This window comes from Euleptes europaea, chromosome 20 (assembly GCF_029931775.1).
Source record: "Euleptes europaea isolate rEulEur1 chromosome 20, rEulEur1.hap1, whole genome shotgun sequence".
In the NCBI taxonomy this organism is placed as follows: Eukaryota; Metazoa; Chordata; class Lepidosauria; order Squamata; family Sphaerodactylidae; genus Euleptes; species Euleptes europaea.
In genome coordinates this window covers 6938181-6957014 of record NC_079331.1, presented here as the reverse complement: position 1 = coordinate 6957014, position 18834 = coordinate 6938181, and the positions used below count along the sequence as shown (strand labels likewise).

The 18834-nt window shown below is 48.4% G+C and overlaps 3 protein-coding genes across 4 annotated transcripts in view; 2 read left to right on the top strand and 1 right to left on the bottom strand.

Moving 5' to 3' along the window:
• Positions 1–1011, top strand: part of BBS4 (Bardet-Biedl syndrome 4) — a 32022-nt gene extending 31011 nt beyond the window's left edge. The window contains exon 17 of the mRNA XM_056865871.1: positions 947–1011. Within this exon, the coding sequence (XP_056721849.1) occupies positions 947–1011 (65 nt within the window). The remainder of the gene's footprint in view (positions 1–946) is intronic.
• The window catches only part of NEO1 (neogenin 1), a 330696-nt gene that overhangs the window by 77717 nt on the left and 234145 nt on the right, over positions 1–18834 (top strand). The window lies entirely within an intron of this gene.
• Positions 4422–15011, bottom strand: ADPGK (ADP dependent glucokinase). Of its 2 annotated transcripts, none has more exons than XM_056865927.1 (7): positions 14794–15011; positions 13065–13290; positions 12688–12750; positions 11553–11673; positions 6797–6993; positions 5977–6075; positions 4422–4974 (listed from the first exon to the last, which is right to left on the bottom strand). In XM_056865927.1, exons 1-7 carry the CDS (start codon positions 15009–15011, stop codon positions 4423–4425), a joined length of 1476 nt encoding a protein of 491 aa, XP_056721905.1. In that variant the 3' UTR covers position 4422. The 2 variants fall into 2 exon arrangements, with proteins under 2 accessions (XP_056721905.1, XP_056721906.1); XM_056865928.1 differs by having other exon boundaries at positions 4422–4971.

Here is an 18834-nt window from a genome sequence, read left to right as displayed (position 1 = left end):
CTAGTCTACTGGAATCCGTCGTATTGTAAAGTGAGTGTTTGTGCCAGCCCAGCACTGGCTCGGTGAATTCCAAGCTAGGCTTATTCATCACTTCCCTGTCCACAGACACTCAAGAGTAATGTATGAGACAGTATAAAAACAAATCTCAAAAGACGACAAATCTTCCCTGGAAGCACAGTAACAGAACGACACTATCTCTGGGGAGGGGGGGAATATGTCAGAAGTAAAAAATCGTGTTGAAAATAAAGGCTGACGTAGCCCGCCTGAAACTAAGTGTGATTCTCAACAAACCCTGCCCATCTCCAGATCTTACTTGTCAAATCAAAGACACCCCCCTCCCCAAAAAAAGATCCCAGAGATCAAGAAACTTCAGGTGCTAGAAGTTCTTGCCAATATGTTGGACCCAGGCTCTTTTAGGTTTAATTTTAAGTGTTTCTTTCCTTCTCTGAAAGATACCCGCTTATCTACTATACACGGGTGGCGAACTGCCTAAAATGTAATCTATGTTCAAAGCCATAAAGTGAGACCAAAAAAAGAACGACACATTGGTATTTTAAATGCAAAACCACCATTTTGAGTGCAAATGCTACAGAACTTTCAGATTTTTTTTTTACCACCACCTCTATACACAGTGCAAGAAGTCAGATCTTACTTCACTGTTTGTGGTAATCATACAGGCAGACATTTGGCACAGGATGGGAAGATAAGACGTTTTTGAGTAATTGCTTTCAGAGATCTCTGGCAAATTAACTTCCCTGCTACCCCTGCTGTTCTTGGTAAAGAGAGGAAACAGCAGAGTTGGCTTTCGCCTGACAGGTGACCTCTGCAAACATCTGCCCCGGTAACTGCCTGGTGCCAGGATGGCAGAGGCTACACATGTGCTTTGCCCGTCGTAAGCTTTGCGGTGTCAAATCCATGAGCCCACGTTTTGTCCTCCCACTGGCAGCTTCCCTGGGAACTCTGCTGGGCCAGAGCTACAGCTTAGGCAAGAAACTGCTCTGCTTGGACTAGCCCCCCCCCAAAAAAAAGTCACTTTATAGTGAAAGGGCGACTAGGTCAAGGGTACAAGTTCAGCTCCTAGCAAGAACCTTCCTGTAACAGCCATAAGAAGAAGAGTTGGTTTTTATATGCCGACTTTCTCTACTGCTTAAGGAAGAATCAAACCAGCTTCCGATCACCTTCCCTTCCCTTCCCTACAACAGACACCCGGTGAGGTTAGGTGGGGCTGAGAGAGCTGTGAATAGCCCAAGGTCACTCAGCTGGCTTCATGTGTAGGAGTGGGGAAACAAATCCAGTTCACCAGATTAGCCTCTGCCACTCTTGTGGAGGAGTGGGGAATCAAACCTGGTTCTCCATACGAGAATCCACTGCTTCAAACCACCGCTCTTAATCACTACACCATAAGGCTCTAGGCACAGGTAGAATGCACAAATTTCAGCATTTTGTCCCACAGAGAGATCTGCCTGTGCAAGAGACTGACCCTTCAGACATGCATTAGTAAGATGCTCTGGGCACTGCACATCTGCACAGTAACTGCTGTTAAAGCTGGGGGAACTGCAGCTCAGTAGTAGAGCCTCTGCTCAGCACGCAGAAGGTCCCAGGTTCAATCCCCGGCATCTTCAGCTAAAAGGACCAGATTGTAGGTGATGGGAAAGACCTTGATCTGAGACCCTGGGTATCTGCTTGACGCGCAGGTCCCAGGTTCAGTCCTCGCCATCTCCGGCTGAAAGGGCCAGTTGCTGGAGCAGAGTTCCAAATGGGAAGCAAACAGGAGAGCTAACTGAGGCCCACAAAGGGCACTTCTGTACCCATTTTCTTAAAAATGTTTCACTGTGCCCTGAAGCATCAGATCCTGATCTTCTTACCAAGAGAACGCACTAATGCAAAAGCCTTTGTTCAAGGCCAACCTTAGTCGAATCTCACCCTGCAGTAAAAACCCTCTCAGCCTTTGGTCCCACTCGGTCCTGAACAACCGCAGTTGTGTAAAATCAGATTCCTTTAATCACTCTCCCCAAGGAGCACAGCCTAAGACACAGGAGAGGGAAACAGCTGGTTTATTAAGCTCTCAGTGCAAAACTTTTGGTTCTACCAGATGATGAAAAAGCAAAACTTGCTCATCAAAGTCCACAGTAAGATTCTGACATTCCTCAATTCCGAAGGAGTTTGTGGTAACTTTGTCTTCTAGGTAAGAAAGAAGGTAAAAATTTCAGCCGTTACTGCCGAAGGGAGCGACCTCAAATCCAGGAATATTACATCTCATCCCGATCTCTTCCATCACAATCGCTTACCACTCTCACTATTTGGCTTTAATCTCACCCTCCCTCGCCAGGGCAGAGCTTAGATCACAAAGTTCACTGAAACCTACGAAGTAGGATTGGGTAGAGCGAAACACGACTTTCCCCCCAAGGACTGGCAGTGAGGTGTCATGACTGAGCGGGGATCTGAAGCCGGGACTCCGAGCCATAGTGACGAAAATGCACATCATGACATCCAGGTCCTGCAAATTTCTATATACATCTGCAGCTTCGCAGCGAGAGAAAAGTGGAATGTAAGAGACAGGAAATAGGGGGGAAAAACACAAAATTTGTACACAATGGCCAGAGGCAATTTCCTGAGCTCTGGAGAAATGCATGCCTGCTGGCTGTCTGATCCCTGGAATCACGTGCCAATTGAGGAAGACAGGAATGGAAGAGCACATCAATCATTTATCTTATTTTCCCCCTGGCTGGAAAGGTCGGCCATTTATCAGGAACAAAAACTACAGACTTTTCTCGGTGTTTTTGGAGTGCGTACGGATTCTTTGGCACATGCCCCAGATTGGGTGTCTCCCCGACCCCGACCCATGTTATACAAGCTGCTGAGTAAAACTATACGATGGCTCTCCCTTCGTTTCTGTTTGTACTGACAGCCTCCAGACACTGCCTTGTATCAGTGCCGCAGCTACCAGCAGGTTTGTCTGCCAACAGTTATAAAACAAAGAAAAATCAGAGGATAGGAGTTAGCATACCCCAGCCACCGAACTACATAACAATCAAGTCACTTGCACAAAACTTAATTTACTTTGGCTGCTTCATGGGTGTCTGTGGGTGCAGTTCGGCATTGTCCTTCCTTGCCCGAAACTGCACTTTTTCTCTCCGTGAAACTTTTGAGGTGCTTCTCCCTCTCATCTGACTCCTGACATCTTTGAGGACTGCTCGCGTGGCGGTGTGCTAGCCGCAAGGGTGAAGGGGGGGGGGAATCCGATTGCACCCCCACCGCAAGACCGAGAAGGCTGGCCCTTGCCGTATTAGGAATGTCACAACGCTAAGCGGAACCGCAACTGCCTTTCGCCTTCCCTGAAACAAGACAGCTGCGAAGTGTTAACAGGCTCCCTGGGATAACTAGGCGTAATGCACACGCCGTCTCAAGTGTGGTGCGCAGCTCTGAAACTCTTTGCAATTGACTGACTTAAAAGAAAATCCAACATAGAAAGGCTAATACATTGCACAAGCAAGTACCAGATAAGTCTTCTGTATAATATTATTCAGTCTTCACACCAATAAACTATACAACTCATTCCAACTAATGTACACAAGTAATAAATGCAAAATTTTTTGCCCTGGCTGATCGTAATATGGTCCACGTAAGGGGAAGCCGTTGCTCCAAAGGAACAATGAAGCTCCAGCAGTAGGAAAACGGTCTTCTAGAATTGCTCCATTTCGGTGTCATCCTTCATTTCCACAACTCTTATCAATCCCCTTTTATATCAAACCTCAAATTTCTCACATTACACTCGCATCAGAGGTTTTCAGCCCAGCATTTCACAAGTTCCATAATGGATACCGGTAGTGGATACTGGTACATGGTTGTGCAACGTATTCGCCTTTCTATGAAGAAGTTGGTTGTTATATGCCGACTTTCTCTCCCACTTAAGGGAGACTCAAACCGGCTTACAATCACCTTCCCTTCCCATCCCCACAACAGACACCCTGTGAGGTAGGGGGGGCTGAGAGAGCTCTTAATAGAACTGTGACTGGCCCAAGGTCACCCAGCTGGCTTCATGTGGAGGAGCGGGGAAACAAATCCAGTTCACCAGATCAGCCTCCGCCGCTCATGTGGAGTGGGGAATCAAGCCCGGTTCTCCAGATCAGACTCCACCCTCCAAATCACCGCTCTTAACCACTACACGCTGGATTTTCTTTTATGTGTCTACCTTTACAACATAAAGGTGTTATATTTTCAATGACTGACTTAAAGCAGTAGCTGCTTTGGTTTTAAGTGGCAGTTTGGGGTGTGTGTGTGTGGTCCCATTATATAACTGCCTTGCTGTTAAGCATCCCTGTGACCCCCACCAGGCTGCTAGACAAGGCCCAGCTTAATCTTTGGTTCTTCCAGTAAGTGCCTGCATGGCAGTCTAAACTATTATGGGAGATCTTGTACAGGTCATTGAGAAGAGAGTTCCGAATAAAGGAGCCCTTCGGCTGAAATGGCATCACCGAGGCCCACGGTCCGCAGAGGGTCTTTGCACACCAGCACCGGAGTGTAGTGGAACGAGATGCCATCCCTGTGCCACTCGGACACAGGGGCACTAGGATTCAAGGAGACGGTGGAAGACTCCCCCGTCTGGGAAGTGGTGAACTCCCAGGGGGCTTTGAGGAAGACCCTGCTCGCGTCGATGGTTTCCGTCGCACAGGCCTGCGTCCCGGCCACTCTGGCCCCCGCGGCGACAGCCGCCACCTGGTTGGCCCAGTAGCCGTCCACGGTTGCCAGGACGTGGTAGGCCAGAGTGTGGAAGTGGATCCGGGTCAGGTCCGACGCTTTCATCGCAGTCCTCCCGTGTTCCTTCAGGATCCAGAAGAGGATGTCGCTGACGGCCCCCACGTCCGGGATGCCGTTCCAGGACGTCAGCGAGGCGTGGGGTCCGGCAGCCGCCTGCGTGAGGAAGAGCAGCTCCTGTTCATTCAAGCCGATCGAGTCCACGAGAGGGAAGACCTGCTAACAGACAGAGAAAGTCATAGGTTGGCTTTCTGAGGAGGGCCTAATTGCAGAAGATCAAGAGAGATGCCAGTCACATCTAGACTGTAAGAAGAAGAAGAGTTGGTTTTTATATGCCGACTTTCTCTACCACTTAAGGGAGACTCAAACCGGCTTACAATCACCTTCCCTTCCCCACAACAGACACCCTGTGAAATAGGTGAGGCTGAGAGAGTGTGACTAGCCCAAGGTCACCCAGCTGGCTTCGTGTGTAGGAGAGGGAAACAAATCCAGTTCACCAGATTAGCCTCCACGGCTTATGTGGAGGAGCAGGGAATCAAACCCGGTTCTCCAGATCAGAGTCCACCACTGCTCTTAACCACTATACCACGCTGGCTCTGTAAGAAACTAAGCATTCTACTCCCCTAATTGAAAATCTGAAAGATATGCTGCCAGATGCTGGCTGTTCTGCACTCAAACAGGGTAGGGGCTGGCTACTTCTGCTCATAACCAAAGGGAATAAACTTCAGTATTAGAGGGCTTAGATGACCCATGGTACTCTAACGGTACTTGGGAGATTATGACGATATCTTGTCTCTTGGCCCAAGAGGTTGCTGAAAAGCACAAGGGCAAAAAGCAACCTAGAAGGAGCCACCAAGAGCCGGACTCCACTGCAATTCCCATTTAGACTTTCGCCAAGGCTTGCTTTCTGGCTCGAAGGTGGCATTTTCGTTTTTTCCCACCTCATCAGCCCAGAAGAAAAATGTACAGGGCCCCACTGTTGGCTCCCTGAACACCCCTCAAGCGAATTGCTTTGTTGTGAAGTCAAATGGTTTGGAGAAACGCAACCCCGGCTAGCTAGCTAGGCCACCTATGCCTCACCACCACACATCATCCTTTGCACTAGTGAGTGCATCCAAGAAGAACAGGTGCAAGCCCGCTCTCCTTTGTGGGAGGATTCAGGGAAGATGTTCCATTTCCTGGAGGTCTGAGCAATGGAGCACACCTGGCCATTTTGAATACCTGATGAATGATCTCACTCATAAGGTCTGGGTCTGTCATACTGGCCAGCTCCAGGTGCACGGGGACATCCATGGGAATGTCAGAGATGGCGGCCACCGCCTGCAGAAAGCACAGGAAAGACATTCACAACAGCAGCACCAGGCAAAGGACGCACCATCATGAGAACATAAGAAAGGCCATGCTGGATCGGACCAAGGCCCATCAAGTCCAGCAGTCTGTTCACACAGAGGCCAACCAGGTGCCTCCAGGAAGCCCACAAACAAGACGACTGCAGCAGCATTGTCCTGCCTGTGTTGCACGGCACCTAATATAATAGGCATGTTCATAAAAACATAAGAAAAGCCTTGCTGGATCAGACCAAGGCCCAACAAGTCTAGCAGTCTGTTCACACAGTGGCCAACCAAGTGCCTCTAGGAAGCCCACAAACAAGACTACTGCAGCAGCACTGCCCTGCCTGTGTTCCACAGCATCTAATATAATAGGCATGCTCCTCTGATACTGGAGAGAATAGGTGTGCATCATGACTAGTATCCATTTTGACTAGTAGCCATGGATAGCCCTCTCCTCCACGAACATGTCCACTTCCCTCTTCAAGCCTTCCAAGTTGGCAGTCATCACCACATTGTGGGGTAGGGAGTTCCACAAATTCAGAGATGTGGTTAGAAGATTTCTACATGTCCTGATTAGCAAGCACAGCCTGCTGGGTTACAAAACTTGTAAAAAAAAAAAAGAGCCCGGCGTAGAGCAGAAGCATGGCCAACCTGAAGCTACGGCTCAGCAAAAAACAAAACAAAAAAAATGTGAACATTCAGGCTCTTACCTCCAGGAACCTTTTCTCACGCACTTCCTTGCTCTGGCCCTCTATCATGTGAAGGCCGGACAGAACCACCAGGTCTGGCTGAAACTCCTCAAGGCTGGACACAAACACTTCCAGCATGTTCATGGCCCCGTTAGACAGGTCGTGGGAGAAGATGAAGCGGTTGGCATTGGGGGCCCTCAGCTGCCCCCATTCTTCGCCTAAGGAGAAACCCCACATCCACACACACACACAAATTTTAAAATTTGTATTTCAGCATTTCCACCCCAATGCAATTAAACAGAATAGTCTGAATATAAAATTAAACAGAATAGCCCTTTATGGATTTGGACTTCACCTCCCCACACACACACACACCGTACTCAAAATTCCACCATTCTGAGAGCCAGCGTGGTGTAGTGGTTAAGAGCGCTGGACTCTGATCTGGAGAACCGGGTCTGATTCCCCACTCCTCCACAGAGCTCTAATCTGGTGAACTGGGTTTGTTTCCCCACCCCTCCACATGAAGCCAGTTGGATGACCTTGGGCTAGTCACAGCTCTCTCAGCCCCACCTACTTCAAAGGGTGTCTGTTGTGGGGAAGGGAAGGTGATTGTAAGCCGGTTTGATTCTTCCTTAAGTGGTAGAGAAAGTTGGCATATAAAAACCAACCTTCTTCATCATAAATCACAATGTTTGGCACAATTAAAAAGCTTGAATCCACAGGACCAAGAGGGAATTTCTGTGCAGCGCCTCTCAACCTCTGTCCTCATAGGCCCTTCATTCTATCACCTCCCCCCCCCCCACTATTTGTGGGTTCCTCGTGACCTCAAACAGATTTTGAATCAAAATCAGCTCCACTTCTTCTACTGTATGAGGAAAAAATAAGACCGTTGTTTGCCCATAATAGGGAAGCTGGAGATAAATCAGTAAGGAGGGCTATCCTGAGTTTGGATGCCTGTTTTATGCTAGTGTCCAACAGCACACTAGAAGAAGAGTTGGTTTTTATATGCCAGCTTTCTCTACCACTTAAGGAAGACTCAAACCGGCTTACAGTCACCTTCCCTTCCCCTCCCCACAACAGACACCCGGAGAGGTTAGGTGGGGCTGAGAGAGCTGTGAGTAGCCCAAGGTCACCCAGCTGGCTTCGTGTGGAGGAGTGGGGAAACCAACCTGGTCCACCAGATTAGCCTCCACTGCTCATGTTGAGGAGTGGGGAATCAAATCCGGTTCTCCAGATTAGAGTCCATCACTCCAAACCACTGCTCTTAACCACTACACCATGCTGGCTTGTATATTACGTTTCAAGCACACTCATCTGCTTGGGTGTGTCACCCAAGTAGTGACACACTTTCATATGTCAATGTATGTTTAACAAATCTGTGTCCAGTGTAGTTACTGCATTACACCTTATGCCTAATGCAGTAGCGACAGAAGAGCAATCGTTTTTTAACACAGCTCAAACTCTTTCTTCGTCTGGAAACCAACACCTTCTACAAGAAGCCCAGCGGACAGATTTATCTACACAGCTGGCAGCTACTGATACCGACAACTTAAGATAGCTCAAATCCCCGAGATGTAAATCAAAGCCAGAAATGTATACTGTGCTTTCATACAAAGTCCTTGCTACGTTATCACAAGCACAATTAAATGATTACTTTTTAAAGTCCTCAGGCTTACAAAAAGGAATCCTCACACAGCTGGCCCACCAAAACGAATGCACTATTCCCCGTAAGATATTCTTAGGTACGCCCTGGACCAAAGACAGGATTCCCTTGGTCTCAAATCAAACTGTGAATGTATCTAATATTTATCATAAGTCTCAGGAAAACGCGCTTCCCAAGATATACGCAGGGAAGAGCTACATGAAACTCTTAACAAGAGCAACTTCCCACAATTTAAAGGGTCAGTGCAGCATACTTGTAATGGCTTTTTATTTATTAGAGGTCAAGGCAGTTTACAGATGTCGATAAAACACACAGACTAACATACGTTAAAAACATAAAAAGCAAAGTTCAAAATCACAACTCAGGACTACTAGTAAACTTAACCAAATGCAGTCTTAAATTGCTTCTTAAAGTTCGAAAGTGAGGGGGCCAGGCGCACCGCCCGGAGGAGGCTGTTCCATAATTGTGGGGCTGCCACCAAAAAGGCCCTCTCACATGTTCCCCACCAAACAAGCTTATTTGATTGATGGAACAGTCCAGAGGGCCTCTCCCTATCATCTTAATTTCTGGGCAGGAACATATGGGAGAAGACATTCCTTCAGATACCCCAAGCTATGTATGGCTTTGAAGGTCAAAACGAACGCCCTGAATTGGCCTTGGGAGTGGATCAGTAGCCAGTGGAATTGCTGTAATGTTGAAGTCACATACTCTTGATAGAAGAAGAAGAGTTGGTTTTTATATGCCGACTTTCTCTACCAGTTAAGTGAGACTCAAACCGGCTTACAATCACCTTCCCTTCCCCTCCCCACAACAGACACCCTGTGAGGTAGGTGGGGCTGAGAGAGCTCTGAGAGAGCCGTGACTAGCCCAAGGTCACCCAGCTGGCTTCGTGTGTAGGAGTGGAGAAACCAACCCAGTTCACCAGATTAGCCTCCGCCGCTCATGTGGAGGAGTGGGGAATCAAACCCGGTTCTCCAGATCACAGTCCACCGCTCCAAACCACCGCTCTTAACCACTACACCACACTGGCCACAGTGGTCTGCACTGGCCACAGCCTCCGAAATAGCTCTGCTGGGAATTCTGAACCCGCTTAGGGAAAAAAGAGTAATGGGATCATTCACTTCTAAAATACTACCACATCCAAGGAAAAGACGGACTTTCGGCCCCAGCTGAAACGCTGCGCTTTTGTTTGCCGAAAGGAAAAAACGCAGCTGCCCTGTGTGTGTCCACACCGGCATCTCAAATCAAATCCAGCAGTCCATGTTCTAAACGAGAAGCGACGGCGTGTTTTTCTGAATTCCGGCGGGGTAGCTGTGTTGATCTGTTGCTGCAAACACACAAAGAGTCCTGCAGCCCTTAAAGACTGCAGAGATTTATGGCCGTGTAAGCTTTCACGGGCTAGAGCCCACCATTGGCAGCAAGCCGCGAAACTGATGAAGTGGACGCCGGCCCACAAAAGTTTAAGCGGCGATAAATCTGCTAGCCTTTAAGGTGCCATGGCGCTCCTTTGAGTTGTTCTAACAAAGGCCAGTTTTACAGTGCGTGAGGACCCTCTCCGGAGTGCATGGTTCACTGCCAGAAGTCACTGCAACTGCGGCTCTGGGCTTGTGCCTCAAATAGCCGCCGCTAAACAACTCGGCCAAACAGTTCCCCGATTTATAAACACGACAGAAGTCAACAATAACAGAAAAGGACGTTACTGATCCTTCGGTTTTACTAAGCTCTGACTGTGGAATGCTTAATGAGAGCCAATGCTTTTAAGGCAGGCCTGTTCCCAGCTTCTTCTGCGGGAAAGGCTGGTCTGGGTTGCACCACAAAGCCATCCAGGGTTGAGTGACGGGTGGCGAGCTGAAGCATTGTGAAATCACGGGCGTGACCCAGCACCAGCTTTTCCTGCACCACGTAGAACTTTTACAGAACATGCTCCTTGCCTACCTCCATTTTCACTTTTTAACTCATCCACATTTCAGTTTTAAACTCTGGTTTAAGAAGCATCCGAGCGTAGCCGGACTGCCACGGTTGTGGGAGAGAAACTCCCTGCTAGCACAATTGAATATCTTTAGTCTTTGCCAGAGATACCTCTCTATTTGGTCAGCTTTAAACAGACAAGCACATGTAATCCTAAACAGAGGTACACCTTTCTAAATCCATTGATGTTCCGTGTGCTTAGAAGGGTGTGACTCTGTTTAGGCTTCCACTGAAAATTAATTGAATGATTTGTTCTGCGTTGCAACTTGACAACAAACACATCTAGTGGTGTTCTCAACTGACAGCTTATGTACGGTTCACCAAGTCTTTTCAATAAAAATGGAAGCAGAAGCCTAATCTTTTTGCCAGTTGCTGCTTCCGTTCATAATGAACGAAATCTCAACCACTTACAAGCACACCCACCATTCACACTTGTCATGCTCTGCACATGTCCTTAGACTCTACTTTTATCAGCGCTCAATGGCTCAAACTACATGGTGTAGGAGCCAGCGTGGTGTAGTGGTTAAGAGCAATGGTTTGGAGTGGAGGCCTCTGATCTGGAGAACCAGGTTTGATTCCCCACTCCTCCACATGAGCGGCGAAGGCTAATCTGGTGAACTGGTTTTGTTTCCCCACTCCTATACACAAAGCTAGCTGGGTGACCTTGGGCTAGTCACAGTTCTCTTAGAGCTCTCTCTGCCCCACCTACCTCACAGGGTGCCTGTTGTGGGGAAGGGAAGGTGACTGTGAGCCAGTTTGATTCTTCCATAAGTGGTAGAGAAAGTCGGCATATAAAAACCAACTCTTCTTCTTCTCTTCTTCAATCACTTATAAGCACACCCATCATTCACACTTGTCCTGTTCTGCACATGTCCTTAGACTCGACTTCTTTTATCAGCACTCAACATTCAAGGGCTCAAACTACATACATAATACATATTCTTTAGGACCCTGAAGTAAAACAGTCCAGTATTCTTCTCTCTTATTACCAACAAAGAGCTGATGCAGAGAGATATTGGACACGTCCAATAACAGGACTCTCCAGTCTGTTCTCTTAATCACTGTACCAATAACTGACATGCAACCAAACAGATGCTGGGACTAAACCCGAAATAGGCCCTTTGCTCCTTCGAACAAAAGGTGTACCTGCTCGATACTCCAGGATAAGATGAAATTCATCCAGCTCTTGCATGGATTCTGGAGGGACAATCACGTTTTCATCCAGCAGCTCGTGGAGCTTAGGACCGATCGGGCCACACAGCAGAACCTACAAAACCAACAAGTCGATAGTAGCTGAAGGTCGGCACCTCTGGCCAGTCCGCGGTGAGGCTGCTTCTCTCCGACAACAGCCGCTCTAGATTCCAATTTATTTGCTTTTCGGTTCAGCTCCAGTGCACGACTGTGAGCACACACAGTATAACTCAGTGGCAAATTCAGAATATTTCAGTTAAAACACCCACCGGTTAGAGGCTATTGGAGGTTCCCCAATCAATTCAAAAGGGTTGCTTCAGCACCAAGTGTTTTAAAAAAAAACCAGGACAGCAGTGAAGATGCACAGTCAGGTACAATGAAGCCCCAAAGTGGGAGTCCTTTCCCACTTGGAATTGAAGTACTGGAGGAGCAAGACAGGGACTCGCATAGACTCCTTGCCCTGGAGGAAGTCTTCACACTTGGCAGAGCTGAGTGGCACTGATAGTAACTCCTTGGTTGCCTGCCCTTCTTTGCTTTACAAAAGCATAATGGGGGGGGGGGAAAGAAACAGGGCTTGGCACAAGAGGACCTCATGGGATGGCCATGGCTGAGTGGTAGAGACTCTGCTTGGTGTGCAGAAGGTCCCAGGTTCAATCCCCAGCATCTCCAGTTAAAGGGACTAAGCGAGTAGGTGATGTGAAAGACCCCTGCCTGAGACCCAGGAGAGCCGCTGCTGGTCTTAGACAATAGTGACTTTGATGGACCAAGGGTATGATGCAGTAGAAGGCAGCTTCATGTGTTCATGCGTTCAACACCGCTAGGAGAGGTATGCAATGTCAGCAGGAGATGAACTGATCGCCTGGGAAACTCATAGAGCAATCCTAGGCACAGTCAGCCTTTCTATGGGCTTAGAAGGGTATAACTCTGCTTAGAACCGTAACTCTGTTAAGGTCCATGAGCCCATATGGACATGTAGTGGATAATGATGGGAAACCAATTGGTGTTCCTCTTTAAAGCCCTGGATATAATGCTCCAATAAAAGGATGAGACACAGGGCCCCGGTATTAGGCAAACCAGTGGAGGCTCTTACCTTCAGGTCCGGATTCATCGCGATTTTCTGACCAATAAGAGCAGCGTTTCCTCCCACGTACAGCTGTAAAACAGTTCAAGCACACTTTTAGGGTGGTGTGGTATTTAGGGACAAACTAGGGCACGGGGGAACCCTCGCTCGAACACTCACCGTGCTGTACATTCCAAGACAAGAAAACTGCATGGCTACGCTTGTATTTAATAGGTTTACGGAAGGCAGAGTGAACAACAAAACTATCAGGATGCTAAATAATAGATTGGAGCAGCAGCAAAAGGGCTTGGTTTCACAACCATTGTCTGTAGTGTGAAATGGCTCACCAACGTAGTCCTGTTATGCGTTACAGAAACATGAGCATGCCCTGAACTGGGCAAACATACCTGCGCACCGGGATACTCCGAAGCCGTCTGCGCAATGCGGTGGAAAGATTCCGCGTTGCTGAAGAACCGCTCCGCGGCAGCGCCCTTCCCCATGAAGTGGGTGAAGGATTCTTTCAGATCCACCACAGAGCGCAAGACCGAGTGGTCCCATCCCTCTCCAGAATCTAGACCGAGGGCCTGCAACAGCTTCACACCTGAAAGGACCACATCTACGCAGGCGTTGACCCTGCAGAAGGGAGAGTGGAAACCGGGTGCAAGCTGAGCAAACTTGTGCAGGCATACTTCCACAAGGAAAACATTCAGTAAAGCTGTTTTTACCATCACTGGGTACAAGAGCCACACAGAATTTGATGGAAAACGGCAAGGAATTATGTCATCACTACATACACACTGCATTGATCTAGTAAAGGTTGGGTTTTTCATACTGTGTATTTTGAAGACTTAAGAGCTTTTCCACATCTCTATACATTCGGGATACTCAAATGGTAGAGATAATCCTCTTGACTCCACCCAACCCATTGTCCTCTTCTACCATAAGTGTATCAGCTCCATCAGAAGATGGGGCAAGTTGAAGCAAGTGAAGGCTGCATTTATAAAACATAGTATCTTTAGTATCGTGAAATACAAGAAAGGCTGGATCATCTTAGTTACGAGAACAACACATACTCTCTGGCCTAGAAGCATTTCCCCCCAAGCAATTCTGAAAAACAGTTCTTGCCTTCCTCCTTTTTTTGTTTTGCATCTTTAAATGGAATTTAAATGTGTTCAGAATGCACATTTAGGAATGCACATTTAGGCTTGTAGGGGGGAAAAAATTCCTATCCCCTGAATATTGGCTTTACGTGTGGAAACGGGCAATTGAAGCCTTTTTTGTATTAGAATTTTTATTTCAATATGTAAACAAAGACATAGATAAAAAATACACTTGACAAAAAACAAACAAAAGAAAACAAACTATATAGATATATATACACACACACATATACATAAGACTTCCGCTTTCAGATGCAAGGAGATATCTGTAATAACAAAATTATTGCTAGCTCTCTAGATACCTTTTATACTCTATATCAGGGGTAGGGAACCTTTTTTCCGCCAAGGGCCATTTGGATATTTATAACATCATTCGCAGGCTATACAAAATTATCAACTTAAAAATTAGCCGACCAATACGTTTCTCCATGGCCCGGGTGGGAAAGGGTTAACACAGTTTCTTGGGCGGTCCTAGCAGCTCCATAGCTAACAACTCTTCAGCAAAGGGGGAAAAAAGGTTCCTTTTCTCAGCAAAACAAACTCACATCTACCTTGAATAGAGGCTATTCCTGTCCTTGGGAGGGTGCGGATCACCACTCTTAGATTCTTATGAGCTAGAGATCTGCCAGGACCCACGAAGGGCCAGACCAAATGATTTCGAGGGCCTTAAACAGCCCCCGGGCCTGACGTTCCCCACCCCTGCTCTATATCTTACTTATCGTCTTCGTTGTCATCTACTTTCCTCTATTACTTTTAAATGCTCATTCCTTTAATCTTCAAATCCCACCATATCCTCAAGTCATTTTTTTCCTGATTGCCATATGAAGTCCATCAGGGGATTAATTTTCAATGAATTCGTTTTAAGTTATTTTCTCTAATTAAAGCAGCGAGTTTTGCCTTTTCATGTCAATGGTGGTGAATGGCATAATCCAATGCCCAGCGCAATTACAAAAATTTGAGTCCATCATTCACTCACCCGACAGCAACTTTGCTCCACTGCTTGGCCGGCTGGACGATGAGCGAGTCCCAGGCGGCCGCCATGCTGCTCTCCGGGGAGGCGAGACCCCCCCTCGGCTGGTACAGGAAGGAGGCCGAGACGTACTCCAGCACCGAGTCCGGCAGGTCGGGGTCCAGCAAGAAGACGTAGCCGGTGGCCAGGGCCACCAACGCCACACACATCGACTTGTGCCACATGGCTCCCGCTCTGAAGCCAAAGCGAAGCCTGCAAGGATGTGTGTTATCTATATGGTCTAAAGGTTCTCTTCACATCGGTCCAAAACGGGGATTGAGGAGGAGGGGGATCCAGAGAGATCCTGGGCAAGAAGAGACGCCCCAGTCTCTAGAGTCTGGGTTCTAGAGTCCAAAGATAACCAGGGACCCTCCAGAATTATTTTTAGGGCAATCTCCGTGGGGGACCCCACAAGCGATGCTTCAGAGGATCTCCAAAACGTCGCTAGGAAACTAAATTATTTCTCTTACCCCCCACCCTGCCCAGAGAACCTCCAAAGATCGCTGGGAGCAAAGGTAGAAGAAATCAAGATCTGCTGGTACTTTCTCTTGCAAGAGGCTCAAAGCAGAAGATTATAAATTTCTTACCCATATTTTGTATTGGCATTATTTTCATCCCAGACCGGGAGCCCCTCAATTGTTATTTTTCTCCCCCAGAGACTCCAAAGGTCACCGAAGAGCCCTCCAAATTATGTTCCAGGGACTCTCTAAGATGACTGAGGAGCCCCAACTTATTTTCCAGGGGAATTCAAAAGATGACTGCAGAGCCCCCAAATTATGTTTCAGGGGATTTCAAGAAATGACCAGGCAGCCCCCAATTTATTTTCCAGGGGATTTCAAGAATTTTACCAGGGAGCCCCCAAATTATTTTCCAGGGGATTTCTAAAAACGACCAGGGAGCCCCTAAATTATTTTTCAGGGGATTTAAAAAGATGACAGAGGAGAGCCAGCAATTTATTTTCCCAGGGGGATTGTCAAGAAATTTACCAGGGAGCCCCCAAATTATTTCCCAGGGGGATTTTCAAGAAATTTACCAGGGAGCCCCCAAATTATTTCCCAGGGGGGTTTCCAAGAATTTTACCAGGGAGCCCCCAAATTATTTCCCAGGGGATTGTCAAGAAATTTACCAGGGAGCCCCCAAATTATTTCCCAGGGGGGTTTCCAAGAATTTTACCAGGGAGCCCCCAAATTATTTCCCAGGGGGGTTTCCAAGAAATTTACCAGGGAGCCCCCAAATTATTTCCCAGGGGATTGTCAAGAAATTTACCAGGGAGCCCCCAAATTATTTCCCAGGGGGGTTTCCAAGAAATTTACCAGGGAGCCCCCAAATTATTTCCCAGGGGGGTTTCCAAGAATTTTACCAGGGAGCCCCCAAATTATTTCCCAGGGGATTGTCAAGAAATTTACAAGGGAGATCCCAAATTATTTCCCAGGGGGGTTTCCAAGAAATTTACCAGGGAGCCCCCAAATTATTTCCCAGGGTTTTTTAAAAGAAATTTACCAGGGGAGCCCCCAAATTATTTCCCAGGGGGATTGTCAAGAAATTTACCAGGGAAACTAAATGCATAGGTGACAATAAAGTTATCAAAAAGATAGAGGAGAGAGGGGAAGTCAATGTAAATATAGGAACTAATCAGTTACGTAGAACAGAGAAACATTGTTGGTATCATATAATTATCTTAATGAATGATGGAAACTACTGTACTATAAAAAAAAATAAAAAATGTTATAATTAAAAAATAATAATTTACCAGGGAGCCCCCAAATTATTTCCCAGGGGGGAAATTTGCAAGACGGACCGCAATTTACTGCCCATGGAGTTTTCCAAGAGGACCCAGGAAGCTTCCAAATCGTTTCTCCCGGGGGGGGGTGTCGCAGAACCCCCCCGCCGCTCCCCAGGAGTGTGGCTGTCCAGCCCCGCCCCCCTCCGAGGAGGAGGAGGAAAGGTCCGCCCGCCCGCAGGTATGATGGGGACGGGGGGGAGGGGAAGAGAACCAAACCGACGCGCCCTTACTTGAGAGTAAGCGCCGTTGACCGCGGCGGGCTTTACTCGCGAGTAAGGCACGGCCCCGAGGGGGAACGAGGGAGAGGGGAAAGGGACCCCCCCTTTTAATAAAGCAGCCCCATTGTCCCCCTTCACAGCTGGCGCGGGGGGCTTCAAATTTACCTCAGCCGCGGGGAAGGCCCAGCGGCCTCGTCCCCTCCCGCCCTCCCCGGGAAAGGCTCGAGCCGGGGGTGGGGGGGCAAATCCCTCTCTCCGAGCCCCGGCCGGAGCGCCTCTCCTCCTCGCCGCCGCCACCAACAGGCACCGGCCCCACTCCTAGGTAACGTGGGCGGGAAATAAAAGGCTGGCTCTGGGTGAGAAGGGGAGGCCTCCCCGTTGCGCCGTTTCCGTAACGCCGGCCGTCCCCGCCCGGCGCTCCGCCTCCCGCCGGCGCAAGCGGGTTGCGGAATGGCGCCTGCGGAAACGGCGCGGCCTACGCTTGCGTAGCCGTGCGGCTCCCCAGCGCGCGGCGGCCTTTTCGGAATCGGGGCGTGCGCGCGCAGAGGGGAGCCGGCGGCCGGACGGGAATGTACCAAGTGTAAGGGAGGGGGAGGGAGACAGGTAAGAGGCCCCCTTGAAAGGTCGTACGGTTGGAATGCGCCGGGGATAAGGAAGGAGAAGGGCTCGGGATAAACCATGGGGAGGGAAAAATGGGGGGGGCAGGAATGTTCCATCGAAGAAGTGCAGTCGAGACCGACGGAGGCGCGGCTTAACAGCAGCCTGCCTCGATCTGATGTTATTGAGTTGCGAAAGACGGAAGGGCAAAAAGACAGAAAAGCAGCCGGCTGCCTTCCATAGAATCATAGAGTTGGAAGGGACCGCCAGGGTCATCTAGTCCAACCCCCTGCGCAATGCATGAAACTCCAAACTACCTCCCCTACACACCCCCAGTGACCCCTACTCCATGCCCAGAAGATGGCCAAGATGCCCTCCCTCTCATCATCTGCCTAAGGTCACAAAATCAGCATTGCTGACAGATGGCCATCTAACCTCTTCTTAAAAACTTCCAGGGAAGGAGAGCTCACCACCTCCCGGGGAAGGCCTGTTCCGTTGAGGAACCGCTCTGACTCTTAGAAAGTTCTTCCTAATGTCTAGATGGAAACTCTTTTGATTTAATTTTAACCCGTTTCCATTACCATCGGTTCTTTCATTTCTGAAACGAAAGATGCTGACACTCAACGTCTACTTAGGGTTACCAATCTCTGGGACCCGGAGATCTCCCGTAATAGCAACTGACCACGGAGATGGGTCTGCGTGCAAAACACCTGCTCCACCGCTGAGCCAAAGCTGCCTCCAGTGTCCTGCTGTTGGGCCTCCAGAGGAACTGGTTGGCCACTGTGTGAGACAGGATGCTGGAGGAAATGGCAGCTTCAAGAGTGGACTGTGTGGCATTATACCCTGGCAGGGTTGCCAGCTCTGGGTTAGGAAATACCTGGAGATCTTGGGGGTGGAGCGTGGGGAGGGTGGAGTTTACCCATTACCATATTACTACCCCAAAGTCTCACGAAGTTCAATGGGGTTTAGTCTGCAGAAAGCATGCTCAAGATTGCACCCCATTAGAATCGATGGATCTGACTTCTTGTAAATACACACACAGTCATATACAAAGTAACATACAAAGTAATATACAAAGACACGATTGACTCACTAAAGGAAGCCACAGCCCTCCATTTGCAAGATCTGAGCAAGGCTGTCAAAGATAGGACATTTTGGAGGACGTTGATTCATAGGGTCGCCATGAATCGGAAGCGACTTGACGGCACTTAACACACACAGTATACACACAGTAAAGCTCGTCTGTTCTCTCTGATTGGCATCAACTTGCCTGGTTATCTAGAAGAGAAACTCTTAATACCATTCCTATGCCCTGTTTGTTGGCCACTGTGAAACAGGATGATAGTCTGGATCTTGGATCTTCTGTTTGCAAAGGGAGGGGCTTTGGGGAGGAGCTGTGGCTCACTGGTA

Bases quoted from the DNA above. Each gene is read 5' to 3' on its own strand.
- ADPGK (XM_056865927.1), bottom strand. From the start codon at position 15,011: ATGTGGCACAAGTCGATGTGTGTGGCGTTGGTGGCCCTGGCCACCGGC. The intron at 12,751-13,064 runs GTATGTTTGCCC...ACTGTTTTACAG, and splicing joins CGGAGTATCCCGGTGCGCAG to CTGTACGTGGGAGGAAACGC. The intron at 6,994-11,552 runs GTACACCTTTTG...GTTTCTCCTTAG, and splicing joins TATCCTGGAGTATCGAGCAG to GCGAAGAATGGGGGCAGCTG.